The sequence below is a fragment of the Rhopalosiphum padi genome, chromosome 4 (genome assembly GCF_020882245.1).
Source record: "Rhopalosiphum padi isolate XX-2018 chromosome 4, ASM2088224v1, whole genome shotgun sequence".
NCBI classification, from domain to species: domain Eukaryota; kingdom Metazoa; phylum Arthropoda; class Insecta; order Hemiptera; family Aphididae; genus Rhopalosiphum; species Rhopalosiphum padi.
The window spans coordinates 24,230,010-24,245,973 of NC_083600.1; the positions used below are offsets into that span (position 1 = coordinate 24,230,010).

The window sequence follows — 15,964 nt, forward strand, 5'->3', positions numbered from 1 at the left end:
TTGGCGCGATAAATACAAAACAAAAATGGTTTCCGCGTTAACTCTACTCCGTGTGGGAATTCGGTCGCGGTCTCAGGTTCACTGATAATAAAAAAAAAAATTCACTTCGAAAATTGTAACATACTCGAACAATTTCAATTGGTGAGAAAAACTATTTTAGGAAATATTTCGGATTTTATTCTCGGCACAAAACGAAATTTCCTCAAAAACGAATGCGTAACAATGTTGCCAAACTTAAACTACAATTGATCCACAACTGAACAACATTGTAAAATAGGTATTTTGTTTGGTATCATTTTTAGATTTAGACTTAGTATGTTCGACTTTGTAAATTTCTTGGTACTAACTACAAATAATTTTTTTTATACTTAGACATTTTAATACTTCTATAGTACCTAATACCTACTACTTAGTATTTAATATTTATTAATTTATTATTACTATTTTATTATGCGTGCAATAAGTTATTTATACCTTCCGCGTCGATTCGAAACAATTGAGTACTTATTTGTTTAGTTGTTGGCTGGTGCCTGACGCCACACTTGTTGGCCCCTCGGAAATCATCTTGAGCCATTTAACTGCTTTTAAATTTTTTAGTTTTATTAGACAACCTATGCTTATTTTAATGCAATCTGAATGAATCGACGGCAATAGTGTACCTAATAAAATATTAAACCAAAAACGAGTGAGTATTTGGCTAATCTCTAGAATTTAAATACCGGATAAAACGCACGGCATATAAAAATAATATAATAAAGGCATTTAATTTAATAATAGTTATAAAGTTTAAAATTATGAATTAAATATTAAAGTATACCTCTCAGTGCTGAAACGTAATATAAAAAAATATATATGGAAAGTTACAGAAATAAGAATATTAATTACATCTAACTTTGTATTTTGTTGATATATCTCATTATAGTTGTGTAAACATTAACATTTTTTCTTATCTTTAAATTTATTAACTTAAGAACATCGTATTAAGTGCTAAGTGTACACATTTTTAATCGATATATTATTTCTGCATTAAAATATATATATATTTTTTTGCAAATTTCTAATTATAAAAATAATTATGTTTTTTTTTGTTATAAATAGGATTATTATTTATCTAATCAATATAACTAATGCATGTCAGCATGTATGATTAGAATTATTAATTTAATTAATTTTTATAAAACTAGGCCTTTATTCATAAGTGTGTTAGTTATCTTAATATTTCATAGAAATATTCATTTTTTTCTTAACAGTGTACCTAAACAATTTATACACTAATTTCTCAGATTTTATATTATTTTATAATTGTTTAGAAATATGGCTGAGCTGAATAGTGAAGATAGTTCAGATGGTACATTAGTTATCGATGAACCGAATTACGATAATCAAACAATTGAAATATCAGATGATTCTGATTCTGATGTGGAAGTTGTTAAATTAAATGATGATATAGAAGATAATTCAGACGTGGAAGTTGTTGAATTAGATGATAATGTAAACGATAATTCGGATGTGGAAATTGTTGAATTAGATAATCATGTAGAAAATGCTTCTACTTCATTGAATCCTTCAGGTTTAACCTGTAAACCCTGCTCTAGAGTATTTTCTACTAACAATGATTTACTCAATCACATCAGAAAGTTTAAAGGAAGAATAGGAGGTTGTACCAATATATCAAATAATACATTTACTAAAAGAAAAAATGTTGAAAACCCAAAATCTGAATGCTTAGTAAAAAAGAAACGTGGCAGGCCTCCAAAGAATAATAATGTTATTGTTCCTTCAGTTCCTTTACCAGTTCTCAAACCTGTTCCTAAACCTATTCCCCTAAATCGTCCATCGATACCAGAATTAATACCAATAATATTCAAGACTGTTACCAAACCTACTACTGAAACCAATAAAACTATTTTACCATCTCTTAGTCAAATATTAGTTGATGAAATTGAACCCGAATATCCATGTACAGTGTGTGGTGAAGTATTTCGTCATAATATTGCTCTTTTATGTCATTTGAATACTGAACACAATAATGAAACAATTAATAAAAAGGACGAAAACAAAGATAAAAAATCAACAAAATTGGGTGTAAAAAAACAGATAGTGAAAAAACATCATGTTAATGAAAATAGGCAAATAGAAAACTGTGAGCCCATATCAGACACTGTTGATTTAACACTATTACCAGATTTGAAAAAAGACAGCTTGATGAATAGAATGAAATCTTACATTGGTACTTCAGACAAAGGTCAAGTAACTTGTCTTCTATGCAATATAGAATTTAAAAATACTAAAAAAGCATTAGCTCATGTCGAAGATAAGCATATAATGGATAAGCTAGAATGTGGTTATTGTAATATGAAATTTGTTTTTCAATTAAAACTAAGAAGTCATATGGCAAAAAGACATAAAGTTATTGGTGTGTACAAATGTGATAAATGTTCAAAAATGATAAATAACGAAGAAAAAGTTTCTCATTCAGAAGAATGTAAAGGAAAAGTGAACCCAATAATAATCAAAAAAGAAGAAATGTCTAACAGTTTATAAATTTAAATAATTATTTAGTGGTAAGTAACATGTCAATAAAAATCTAATACCAAAGTTAAAACATACTATAAAGTTTTCATTTAAAATATATAGGTAGTTATAATACTTAAAAAATATATAAAAACAGTGTAACGCCTTTGTGTCGTAAGTCCTAAAGGCATAAATATAATTATATATATTATACATAATATAACGCGTTAAATGAAAGCTAAACATTTTATTTTAGAATTAGGGAAGTTAAATATGTAGTTGAATGTTTAGTTTTAATTTTGTATTTAAAGTCAGCATTTTACTTCTAAAAAGTCGAGTTAGGAATTCTGTGAAAATGAAAAAACAATTCCTAATTTTTAATATGAAAGACATGATAACAGGTTTAAAAAAATATTCAAATATGTGTGTTAATAAAATTGGTGTTTCTCAGAATTGATTTATAACATTTTACTCTAAGATAGTCATGTATATCTATTAAACATTCAATCAGTATATCCATTATCCAAGTGTCTTTAATAATAATAACGATAAAGTAGTTTATTAAGTAAATCAATTATACGTTTTTTTTTGTTATGTTCATGGATCAAAAAGTATTTATATTATTTAGTATCTACATGAATATTTACATCAAATTAGTTGTAAACTAAAGTACTTGGCATGTCTAAATAACTAAATTATATTCTGATAATAGTACTCAGTTTCAATATTATTATTAAATATTTTTGTAACTTTGTAAGCACACCTGCATTAAAAATTGAATTACAAAAGGCTCACACATATTTGGTTGTAGTAGGGTATAATTTTTATAAAATTAAAAATATTTTAACTGAAACTTTTGTACATTTTAATTACTTAAGATATTGAGTCACTTGATGTTTAGAATGTTTTTATATGATAACTATGGGAAAACAATGCATATGGTAACCCATTTTATGAATAACTAAATTAAATTAAATGATATTTAAGGAATATAACCATTCTTTGTTACAACTTGCTGTTAGGTTTTATATAAGTTAAATAAATGATATATTATTGTAATACTAAAAGTTATGCAACTAGCTATAGAATTTTTTTAATATAATGTTTTATTAAAGCTTATGGGTAACATTACTTTTAGTGCTCAAATTTTAGTTATCATATTATTTAATTAGCATTTAATAAGTGGGTAACTCAAAACCATAAATATTTAGATTTACAAATATTGAAAACAAAACAGTTATTTGAATACATTTATGAATAACGATCAAAATGTTTCACTTATAGTCAAATGATACACAATAATTTTTAATTCAAGAAAATAATTTAGTTTTTTTAACTTAAAAAACATATTATTTTATAAACATAAGTTCAATTTAAACTCAATTATTTTGATAATTTTATCTCATAGAAAAATAATATTACATCATAACTTTTAGGTGAAAGATATCACTATATAATTTGAGTTGTATTAATTTTCTACTAATATAATATATTAGTAAAACATTAATAAAACTTTGTTATAAAATTATGTTCCTAATGTATTTATTTGTTTTGTCTTATAAATGTATGTTATTTGAGTTTTGTTAAAATAAGTAGAAATTATCAAAAAACAAAAATTCAGTAACATTTTGATGTTTAGTAGTTTTATTTAAATATTGAGCGATTTGTATTTTGTATGGAATAGAGCGTATTAATTTATAGTTGAATTGTTTATTCTACATTTAGAAACTATTTTATTATCCTTAGTGGTTATTAAAATAATCTCAACAATTTAAAATGTAGACATTTATCTTTATTAAACTGTTTTTCTAATAATAATTGTTAAACCTTGTGTACCTAAAAAACTAAGTACTACCATTTGAAACACATTTTTTAATTTCATTAATGATAAAATACTGACTCAATAATAAAAATTGTATATAAAAATAATAACAAACATATATTTATAGCTGTTCTGTGTTAAATTTTAATGCTACTAGGGTAACAGAAAAAATGTAAATACATATTATAAAAACAGTCATTTGTTTTCACAAGTGTAATTCAATAAAGTTTCTACTCTTTATCTTCCACCTATTTAAGTTAAAAACAAAATTGCCCATTGTACATAATTGATTGAATTTTATTGTATATCTATATCACATTAATTTGCTAAAGATAAACTTAAAAAATTTATGTTCCTGCCAATAATAATTATTACTATGATATAAACTATCACATACACACATATACACAAAATAATAATAACTAGGGTTAGGATGTTTTTGATTTTGCCTAATTTTTTTTAGGTTTTCTAATAGCTTCCATTCTTGTATAGAAATATGTTTCATAATATCCATATTCATAATACCAAAATTTTATTTATTTTGCATATAATGGCATGTTTTACCATTTTTTATTTATAAATGTTTTTCTGTTTTTAAGCGCATATTTGACGGTTTTCAATGCAAAATATTGAAAAATACTGTAATTTTATATTTTATCAACCGAATCTGAAATAAGTTTGATTATCTGTATTTTACATATTATCACTTATATATTGTTGAAAATTGAATATGATTATACAGAGTAAAAGTACCTACTTAAATATATAGGTATTAGCGCCAAATAGACAAAGATTTACAATAGAACATTTATAACAAACAATAATTATTTAATGCAACTCTTTTTAGAACATATTTTTTTTATACTCATATAGGTAGTAAATAAAAAAAATTCAAAAATGTATAACAGACTACAATAGTTAAAATAACGAGCACATAAAAATAGTACTGACCTAATTTGTTTATATTCAATTAATAATTAAATTTGTCTATGTATTTATTGCATTTTTTTTTGTACACATTTCTTTATTTTTGTAATGCAAAAACTGTTTTTAGTGCATAAGAGCCTACATATTTGTACATTTTTTAGTGCATAAACATCCTAACCCTAATAATAACCTTGTAAATGAGTAACATACGATACATCATTTTAAATACGGCAGAAATTTTCATCACTTATTAATATTTGTTGCCTTGTAATTAAATTGTTCAAAATATTATTTATTTTCCTATAATTTTTAATAGCAAGATTTTGTTTAATATAGTGAAGATTTCTTTATTTTTAAGTTATACTTATTCACCAAAGTAATATAACAATAATATAAAATTAAAATCAAATACATTTTAGGTATGCTTGTTATTTGCAGATTTTATCTTTTTGGTCTTTATGTAAAAATGAAGCAATAACAGTTGATAAATTCAAAATATATGAATAAATTAAAAAAATTATTCATGACCAAGTAGTTATTAATCAATACCAAAAAAGACTAGTACCAATAAATGTATTTATTTTATTTTTATTTATTTATAATTAGTCAAATTATCTAGACTGATGTTATAACTATTTAAATGCTTTTTGTTTATTTTATCATTTATTTATTTAAGTTATTTTATTTTGTTAAAGCTTACACATATTATAATATACTTTATAGGTATAGCATATACTCCTATATTCAATGTTATACACCTAGTCACATGTATTTGTTGTTTTTTTTATTTATTTAAAAAAATACAAATTTGTTATATTTTATTTGTTTAAATAGACTTAATTGTAAACATGTTTTTTAAAAAAAAGATTAAATTATAAATAATTGTTCATGTTTTCTTATCTATAATTAAACAAAAAATACCAAATAATAAAAATAGTATTCCAACCATTGTTCCTGAAAATAAAATATTAACTAATATAAAAAAAAAACAATGAAACTCGAATAATGTTAAAATTTAAATTAACGAACTTACTAAATTTTGGTTTTTCTTCTCCAATCAAGGTGCCTACTATTGATGTACTCACAAATGAAACTCCATTTGCAATAGGAACAGCCAAAGATATGTCTAAAAGAAGTTATTAATCATCTTATTTTCGAGGTGCACATAATACTAATTACCTACTAATTATTAATAATTTAAATTTGGCATGTTAAAAAGTAAATGTTCTTTTTCTTTTTACCTGAATATTTTAAAGTGAAATAGAACAACAAGGAACCACATTGGTTGATAATAAATGGTATCAAATACTAAAATAGAACATGATTTAATTTAGACAGATTTTTATTATAATCATAAATCATAGTGTATTATATATATAATACTCACATGCCAATTGGTTACATGATTAGTAACCTCTGAAATTATACTAAATGTCTTATTTCTTTTTATTTTACTGGTAGCAGCTTTCAGAAATGGATTTGTGCTGCCCCATAAAACGCCAACAATAAGTAATTGAAGTATTGAGTCTATAACAAATTGTATTGTTTTAGGGCCAGTTGTACCATCTCACAGTCCTTTAGTTAACTATATTAAGTGTGTACCAGTGTACCTAAATTTTTGAAATATCGGGGGCTTTTAAAAAAAAATCCGTAGTCGCTTTGTCATACACTAAGTACATGGAATATAATATTATGTTCTATGTTGTGTATCTAGTATACCTCCTCTATCCTCTAAGTAGAAAACTGTAATGGGTATGTTAAATTTGAATTCAATGATTATAAATCATTGTTATTTATAATACGAAAAACAATTAGCAGAATAGTTAGTCGGCCTATATGAATGTATTATAATAAATTTAGGTAAATTGAAAATTGTTCTATTAGTAATACAGCAGGTTTAAGCTATTTAATACTATCCTATAAATCAACATACAATTTAAAAAGAAATTATGCAAATTATTATTATTAAATTTAAAAAAAGTAAACATTTTTTATTAAAAGTTAGAATTTTTAAAAAAAAATCTCGTATTGCTCCAAATAATTTAATATTTAATATGGGTTTTTCGTTTGTGTATTATTTTACTGAATAACAGCTAATCATTGCAGGTTTTTTGTGATTGTAATTATTGCCTATTTATAATTATTAATTTTACTAAATGTGAAGTTTGAATAGTTAAGTTTATTTTTTAAAAACAAAATGGAAACCAATTAACGTAAAAAAACAAAATAATAAGTGGCAAAAAATTAGTAGTAACAAAATTACTAAAATTATTATTTTTTTGTTTAACTATTCGATTTCTTTGAAATTTAAATTTTAAATACGTATAAAAAAATTTAATATAGGTGCCTATGTATTTTTTATATTTTTAGGAACTAAAAAAATATTGAAATATTTCGATAATTTATTATTATATATGGACAATGATAATTTGAAGTTAATCTTTCATAAAAAATATATGAAGTTTCACATTTAAGAAATAGTGATCCACAAAAACGAAAAATAATCCAACAAAGTTAAAATCGTATTTCTAATACACCGGGAGGTTTGGAACCAAACGCGTGCATCTGACAAATTGGTCATCTAGTCTACCTCTACGGACTACGAGTCTATTATAATTGCAACATGGCAAGTTATAAGATGGATAGTGAACATGAATCGCGAAAATATTAATAATCTTAATTCAAAACATTTCAATAAAACAAATTACCATAAAAACTTCCTAATCAGCTCAAAAAAAGTAGGTACGAGCTTATTATAATAAGAGTATAAGTATTTGGTATTCTATCATGTGAAAATTATGTCAAATTAATTACGTAATTTTAGCACCTAAAGTCGGAAAATATTCACTACCCGTCTACCTAGTACCTACCTACTATAAGGTGACTTTTTTTTTTTTGAAAAGTATATTTTCAAACTACAACGAAAGCTGAATGCGCATTAAGTACCTTAGCGCGATGACAAAAATTAAGTTAGGTACATAATATTATGATAGTATGATACCTACACTAAATTATAGTTTATAATTTGAATGGCAATTTGCATCGACTATTATCATAATAGGAGTTTGACTACATTTGTAACTATTATTTGTTTATTACTTGCATGTAGAGCAATGGCGCTTCTATCTATTATAATATTATTTTATTTTATGTAATATGTCAGCCGTCGGGGAATATGTGTAGTTGGTTGATGTGTACGTTTGATAGGCAATAAATAATAGCGCAGAATAAAAATAACATTAGCCCTTCAGAATATTTGTTGGAACAAAAGTTCTAACTTGGATATACATTTAAAAGCTTCCATAAAATTAAGACGTATTATTACTTAACACGTTGACCGCCATACAGCCGCCGGCGGCCGTACTGTTGTTTATTATTACAACGCCATCGGCCTATTTTATGGGAATTACGAAAACGTTCGATGTGTTATCTCTTGAACAAATAGGTCTAAAAATACGAACTAAACACCAAAATATTTATTTTTATACATAGATTATTAATTTTCAACAATAATTGTACGGCCGCCGGCGGCAATTCGGCACCTCGATAATACGATTCACTATCAGACGCCATACAGCCGCCGGCGGTCTAACTTATTTATTGTGACAATTTTTGAATTTTATCTTTTAAAAATGAATTCACGGGCAAAAAGGTTCAAGATTGGTGATGAAAATGTTGTTAGAGGGTTATTGGAAGAGTCTGAGTCTGATTTAAGTTCGTTTAGTGAATTTGATGTTTGTTTTATTTTATTTATTCATTTAAAAAATGTATTTACTTATTTTAACAAGATTTTTTTATTTAAATAATACCATGACATTGTTATTGAATAAAATAAAGTGAGTAAATGAAAACTTGTCTTCTTTAGTCATTTTCTAATTTAAAATATGATAAGAAATTAAAATAATAATAATTTCTATAGGTACTTATTTGAACCACAATATAACGATGAAAAAATATTGTAAAAAGATTAAAAATATATCAATCGAAGCAGAATTTTTAGCTCTACGTCACAAAATAATTATAAAAATCATTACTACAGCGCCAACATTTTTATCTCTATGTAAAAGAATATGAGAAATGCGGCAGCCGGCGGCCGCATGGCCTCGCAGGAATAAAATGTTACGGCAGCCGGCGGCCTAAAATTCTTAATTTGTAACAATATTTTTGTGGCCGCCGGCGGCCGTATGGCGGTCAACGTGTTAAGAACTATACTACCCTATAGTGTCTTTAGGCAGTGTCTACACACTCTTAATGACAGTCTTCACATTTGAATACCAAATGCACCTACATTGTGATGGTATTAATGATCTCACCACTTTAAAGTATAGAGTTCACAGACAGGTAGGTAGATAGTATGTGTACTGTGTAGATGGTACACGGGTATTTGACTTCGAGAAATGGAAAAAAAAACAACGTATCGTTTTAAAATTTACCGATCTATATATACATATAGTTGCAGAAGGGCAAACAAATAAATTATACGTATATTTTTTACAGCAACAATAATTCCGTAGTCGGGAATAACAGCAGATTCCGGTCTCGACAGTAAACGGGGGCAATTATAACAACGGTTAGATAACTACAACAAAGGCGGCACGGGGGTATTAGACGCGCGTTCGTCGCAGATCACCGGATCTTTTTCTCGGCTCCCTCGCCCTGCTTCCGGTCTCCGGCCAATTTCGCCCGCCTCTCGTGCTCGGCCGCCTTCTGCGCGCCAACCACCTCGCCGAACTCCCGGTAATTGGTGTTTATCATCTCACTGCGCTCCTCCGCGTCCTGCCACACGTCGGTGACCGGCACGCTGTCTCCGTACAGGTGGACGTGACGCGCGTTGGCCGTGATCGCGTCGTCGTCCATCGCCGGTATGAACCGCGGCGGTATGAAAGCGCCGACCGCGTGCCGTCCCTCGCTGATGATAAAGTTGTACGTGGCCAACGCCGCGTCCACCGGCAGTATCTCGACGGTGCACCCGTACTGACGGGCCGCGGCCCACACCACCTTGTCGATGTGCTGCCGGTTCAGCTGCAACTTCCGGTGGTTGTCGTCGCGGCGGTTCCGCTGCGGACCGTCGCCCAGGCCCAGCACGATGACGGCGGGCGCGGGTTCCAGGTGGAACAGCATCGACAGCGAGTCGACGTTCACGTCCCGGTCGTCTTCCACGCGCCAGGCCATTATCGAGTTGGCGAAGCACACGACCGGGCCGAGCACCACGAACCCGTTGTTCAACCGGAAACCGTACTGGCTGTAACCGGAAATCATGATGCCTTCCCGGATGTTGTTGTTGTTCAACATGGACACGTACGTTTTACCGTCGTTCTCGTACGCACCGACGGATCGGCGGGACTGCTGTTGCGGCGTCGGGACGTGACCGGCGCCGAGTATCCGTGAGCGCGACCACAGCAGCTTTCGGGCGACGTTTCTCAACGACATAGCGGAACGATAGGAAATAAAATAACGCTAAAAACTATAGACAAGTAATGATGACCGTACCTTCCATCGTTCGGTAACGAGACTGTTCACGGCCCCGCAGTCGTGTGGGGTAACAGTGGCGACGGCAGCTCCGTACAGTCTTTTATTCTTTTCTGTGTCTCTCCAGCGAAGACTGTCTCTCTGATAGTCAGTTCTTATTTCTTATTAGTTGCGTGCCGTTAAGATTTAAAATTCAAAAAAGGTATTTTTTGCGAATTTTAAATTATGATTTTTCTCCTTATCAGACACCACTCACCGCTACGTAGTGCTTATCTCCAAACCACCGGTACTAACCAGTGTTAACCGAATCGAGATTGGTTACGGTTACTTACCACCTAGATCCCGCTACAAGTTGATCCACGTACGTCAACTGGATCCCTTTGAACATTTTAGATTCCATATTAACTATAATCTACCACGTCATTTACGGCGGTAATTTTAATAATTTATCTAAAAAAATACTTAAATAACAATTTAAACTTTAAAAATATTATGAAATATAAGTAAGTTACATGGCGTTAGTAAAATTTCTAATTCCATTAATTATGATAATAGATTCGATGTTTTAAATAAGTAGTAACGTTTCATTATATTCTAATATACACGATATATGAATTATCGATGATGTTAATGTAGAATTTATATATAATTTTTAAAAGGACTTGCTCAAATACCTATTTATTATAATAGGTAAGTACATTAAAACCTATAGTATACAAGGGCGACTATACTTATTTACAAGCATTGTATGGCCACTTATTCCTTTAATGTTAAATTTATGTTAGACTTTCAAATTTTAGAGTTAACTTTGCCTTAAGGTCATATTTTTAAATTCAAATACACAGAAGTTGTACATTGTTTAAGCTATGTCATGTAACGGTAAAGACTTATTTTTTCAAATGAGAAATAACCTTTATTGCGAATAATTAAGCACATTATTTTTTTGAAAATTTTTATCTAACTACATCCACATAATAATCCTGAAAATGGTTTTAAAAAACTTAAAAATAGAGGTAACTATGTAAGTAATATTTAATCTAGTAATTACAATAAAACAGTTTTTGCAAAATATAAAATATTGATGAATTTATAGTATATAGTACCATTCGAACGTAACTAACTAAACATTTTTTTAGCAGGTGGGTCTAACGACAGCATTTTTCCCCATAATATGAAATATAGATCGGCGCCACTGGACTTACGACTAACCTTTGAGACTGGGAGTGAGAATATGAATAAAGTTACAACTTTTAAGCAATAATAATAATATAATAGTAGCTATGGTTATATAGTTATACTTAGTTAGTTATATACTATTCTGATTAATATAAAAAAAAACATAAGATGGTGACCACTGACCAGACATGAGTTATGGCTATTTTAACTGAGAAGTGAAAATCTAAGTAACCTAGTAACTTCAGTTACTACATTTTAATTTTTTATTAGATGTATAAACGAAACCTTACATTATGAAAGTTTTATTTATGAAATAATTTATGCGTATATTATTAAAACATTAGGTTAAAATAGAAAATATTTTTTAATTATCTATTAAACAAAAATTATATGGATTATGTTAGATGTCAACTGTTATACTACAAAAAAAAAATAGTGTTACAACGATATAATAACGTAAAAGCATTTAAATACATTGATAATTAAAAATTAATTAATTTGTAAAATCTTTATGATTTTTTTTAATCCCCCATCAATTAGATCCTCATGTGTCATTTTAATCTCGCGTCAATTGGATCCTCTTGCGTCAGTTAGCCAACGGGATTAGCTGTCGAGGGATCTATGTGACCGTTCACCATTGGTGACTACGAGTTTTTATCATTTATCGAACAAGCGCTTATCACTCAGGGTTGTTGATAATAATCATAGTAAATTAAAAAGAATATTTCTTTATCAATCACGAGTCTATACGCAATAATAATATACACAACACACTCTACGACTGCCGACTACGTCTTTACATGCACTACATCGTGACCTGTGGCACGTGAGTTTAAAATTTGAGTTTTTTTCACAGATAATTTGTGAATATTGAATTGTCTTATTTGACTTGTGTTAGGTGACCGTAAGTACACCAATATACCAGACATTTCAGCATCTTTAAAACTACTGCGAAAGTAGGAACTAAAAGATCAAAATGGTAAGTTGATTTTAATTTCGAATATTGATATCCAGCTATTATAATAATTATTTTTACCATAGTAAATATTAATAGTAGTAGAAGTACCTACTATTAGCAATAGTTAGTACCTGTGCAGTTTATAGTGTATATGGTTTAGACTAATTATATTTATTAAAATTATATAATATGTGTATACTAGTATAGTATATTAAATTATAAGTATTTTTATACTTCATCTTAAAGAAATTGATTTATTATTGATTCTTGTTTAACCAATCATAATAGTTAGTATTAATCACAATATCATCAAAAAACTTCTTTTTTTTTATAAATTAAAGACTATACTTATTAGTTATTATTATTAATCTTAGATTTTTTTAAAACATGGACCTTTAGACAGGTACGACAATTTCAATATGTATTATTAAATATAGCATTGCTTATTTGTATTGTACTTAATAAATTAGAAACAATACTGTTAATTGTGTTAAAATGTAAAAATGAAGTATGTAATTAACAACCTATTTTAGTATTTCACAAAATTATAGTATATCTTTAATAAATTATTTTTATATTTAGTTGTAGTTTTTAGTATAGTTTTAGTTATAAATATTTTTGAGGTTAAATGTTAATTTTAAGTTACAAATAACTAGATAATTTAAGTCTTTTATTTAGTAAATTATTTTAAAATCCTTACAATATAATTTATTATTTTAATTGTAAATATTTGATTTTTATAGCCAAAATCCAAAAGAAAATTTATTGAAAAGAAAAATTCTGTTACTTTCCATGTAGTACACAGAAGTCAGCATGATCCACTTATTACTGATGAAACAGCACCACAACATGTTTTGGTACCTCAACAGCCAACTCAATCAAAAGTAGTAATTTGTTTTATAAATATAATAATATATTAAAATATAATTTATTAAGCTTTATAAAATAAAATATGTTTTAGAAAAAAAATAAAGATGAAGAAGCTAAATACGGGATATATTTTGATGATGATTATGATTATTTACAACATCTCAAAGAATGCCGATCCAATGATTTTATATTATTGGCCGCCCCTGCCAATCATAATAATGAAAAGGTATAGACATTTTTTTAATACTTTATTCTATATTAAAAAACAAATACAAAATTAATTAATTTTTGTTTAATAAAGAAAGAAAAACCTAAAGTTATGTTACCCTCTTCAATATTTGAATCTGAAGTCGAGGAAAAAGTAGGCTTGTTGAATAAAGCTGCTCCTCAATCAGGTAACATTCAATAAACAGTAGAAGTTTAACAAGTTAATAATATAATAAATTATATTATGTAGGTTTACGTCTGGATTTGGACCCAGATATAGTTGCTGGATTGGATGATGATTTTAATTTTGAAGATCCAGATAATGAATTGGAAGATGATTTTGTGTTGATGGCTAATCAACCTGGGTAAGTTATCTTGTTGCTGTATTTTAATTTTACACGTTATATATTCTTTGGTTATTATTTGGCTTCAGATCAGATGACGATATGGATGAACTAGAAGACATAAACGAAGAAAGTGATCAGTATGATAGTGAGGCATATGATGATGTTGGTAGCTTAAACAATGATGATACCAAATCACGTTTTACCGATTACTCTATGTCCAGTTCTATTATAAGACGAAATGAAAATTTAAAATTAATAGATGATCAATTTGAACAAGTATTAATAGTTTTACTTTTTAATAGACAATTAAAAAAATTAAATAAACTTAAAAACTAATGGTATTTCATTAGATGTTTGCTGCTTATGATGATGCAGAAATTGGAGCTTTAGAAACTGAAGAAATCGAAGGTACATTGACAATGGAATCTGATTTGTTAAAAAAAGCCGCTGAAGAATTTGAATTAAATATGAAAAGGGTAAAATATTAAATAATGATTTTTGTTATAAGAAATTATAATTTTTAAATTCTTTTATATTTTAGGATGAAATCCCTACTGACAGAACAGCTGCTTTGATTTTTGATAGCGATTCTGATCAAGAAGAACCTACTTACAAAGTACCAGTTGAAGACCAAGATGTAAAAAAATGGGATTGTGAAAGCATCATTTCTACGTATTCTAATATTTACAATCGTCCTGCTCTTATCAAAGACCCACCAGTTAGTTCAAAACATATTTAATATCAAATTTTATTATGAGTATTAAAACTTATTGCTCTTCAAGAATTAAACTATTAGATAAAAAGTATATTTATAATAATTAATATAATATGATTTTAATGAAAACAAATTTATAATTTAGATTCAGAAAATTCGAATAAATCCTAAAACCGGTGTTCCAATATTACAACAAAGACTTACAGCTCAAGCATTGAAATCCTTGGACAATAAAGATGCACCAAAATCTGGTTCTAGATCAGTGATATCAGCTCTTTCTGTTTTATCAATAAGACCAAAAGATGAGACACCCGAAGAAAAACTGAAGAGGAAAAAGGCACTAAAAGAATTCAGACATGTATGATTCTTTATTAAATTTAACTTACTTTAAGTGTGTGTAGTTAAACTCATTTTTTTTTTTTAGGAAAGAAGAGTAGAACGAAAGGCAAACACTTTGGCATTTAAAGAACAAAAGAAAAAAATGGAAAAAGAATTAATCAACAAAAATGTTAACAAAACTGTACGTGTAATATAAGTAATTTAAGTATTCTGAGAAGTATCATATTTGTTAATGTTTGTATAAAATAAAAAGTTGTAAATTCTTTATTATTGGGATATAAATTTATTGAAAAACTTTTCAATAGTTCATAATAATTACCACAACTTATATCCTGTATTATGTTATTTTAAATAATTGTATGATTTGGAAAGAAGTTTTAGTCAATGACAATCCATTCTTTTTTTGTATGAAAATTTGAAACAACATATCATAACATAATATAATATTTAATGTAATAATAAACTATTATCATATTAAATAATATTATAATAATAATATTTTTTATTATTTTAACAACTATTGTTTTTCCAATTATTAAGATTTTCATAATTAATTGAATACTAACCAAATTTAAGTACAGTAGAACTCCGATTATCCGAACGCCTATCAACCGAACGTC

The 15,964-nt window shown here is 27.7% G+C and overlaps 4 protein-coding genes across 9 annotated transcripts; 2 read left to right on the forward strand and 2 right to left on the reverse strand.

The window, feature by feature from the left end:
* The first annotated feature begins 141 nt into the window (after positions 1–141).
* LOC132928407 (uncharacterized) lies at positions 142–6,084 on the forward strand. 3 transcript variants are annotated; one of them, XM_060993047.1, is made up of 3 exons: positions 300–685; positions 1,311–2,564; positions 5,702–6,084. In XM_060993047.1, exon 2 carries the CDS (start codon positions 1,315–1,317, stop codon positions 2,542–2,544), a length of 1,230 nt encoding a protein of 409 aa, XP_060849030.1. In that variant the 5' UTR covers positions 300–685; positions 1,311–1,314; the 3' UTR covers positions 2,545–2,564; positions 5,702–6,084. The 3 variants fall into 3 exon arrangements, with proteins under 3 accessions (XP_060849031.1, XP_060849030.1, XP_060849028.1); XM_060993048.1 differs by lacking the exons at positions 300–685; positions 5,702–6,084 and adding an exon at positions 142–277 and having other exon boundaries at positions 1,311–2,605; XM_060993045.1 differs by lacking the exon at positions 5,702–6,084 and having other exon boundaries at positions 1,311–2,605.
* On the reverse strand, positions 6,084–11,006 carry LOC132928411 (transmembrane protein 234 homolog). 2 transcript variants are annotated; one of them, XM_060993056.1, is made up of 5 exons: positions 10,754–11,006; positions 6,651–6,790; positions 6,505–6,571; positions 6,297–6,389; positions 6,084–6,217 (listed from the first exon to the last, which is right to left on the reverse strand). In XM_060993056.1, exons 1-5 carry the CDS (start codon positions 10,758–10,760, stop codon positions 6,150–6,152), a joined length of 375 nt encoding a protein of 124 aa, XP_060849039.1. In that variant the 5' UTR covers positions 10,761–11,006; the 3' UTR covers positions 6,084–6,149. The 2 variants fall into 2 exon arrangements, with proteins under 2 accessions (XP_060849039.1, XP_060849037.1); XM_060993054.1 differs by having other exon boundaries at positions 6,101–6,235.
* Positions 9,681–10,756, reverse strand: LOC132928408 (NADH dehydrogenase [ubiquinone] 1 alpha subcomplex assembly factor 3). The gene has a single exon (XM_060993049.1). It carries the CDS (start codon positions 10,691–10,693, stop codon positions 9,890–9,892), a length of 804 nt encoding a protein of 267 aa, XP_060849032.1. The 5' UTR covers positions 10,694–10,756; the 3' UTR covers positions 9,681–9,889.
* Positions 11,007–12,583: 1,577 nt separating the features above from the next.
* LOC132928461 (protein LTV1 homolog) lies at positions 12,584–15,614 on the forward strand. Of its 3 annotated transcripts, none has more exons than XM_060993139.1 (11): positions 12,584–12,734; positions 12,807–12,887; positions 13,610–13,753; positions 13,828–13,962; positions 14,038–14,131; positions 14,194–14,308; positions 14,377–14,566; positions 14,641–14,766; positions 14,832–15,008; positions 15,151–15,363; positions 15,430–15,614. In XM_060993139.1, exons 2-11 carry the CDS (start codon positions 12,885–12,887, stop codon positions 15,538–15,540), a joined length of 1,308 nt encoding a protein of 435 aa, XP_060849122.1. In that variant the 5' UTR covers positions 12,584–12,734; positions 12,807–12,884; the 3' UTR covers positions 15,541–15,614. The 3 variants fall into 3 exon arrangements, with proteins under 3 accessions (XP_060849122.1, XP_060849125.1, XP_060849124.1); XM_060993142.1 differs by having other exon boundaries at positions 13,610–13,750; XM_060993141.1 differs by having other exon boundaries at positions 12,679–12,887.
* The last annotated feature ends 350 nt before the right edge of the window (positions 15,615–15,964 follow it).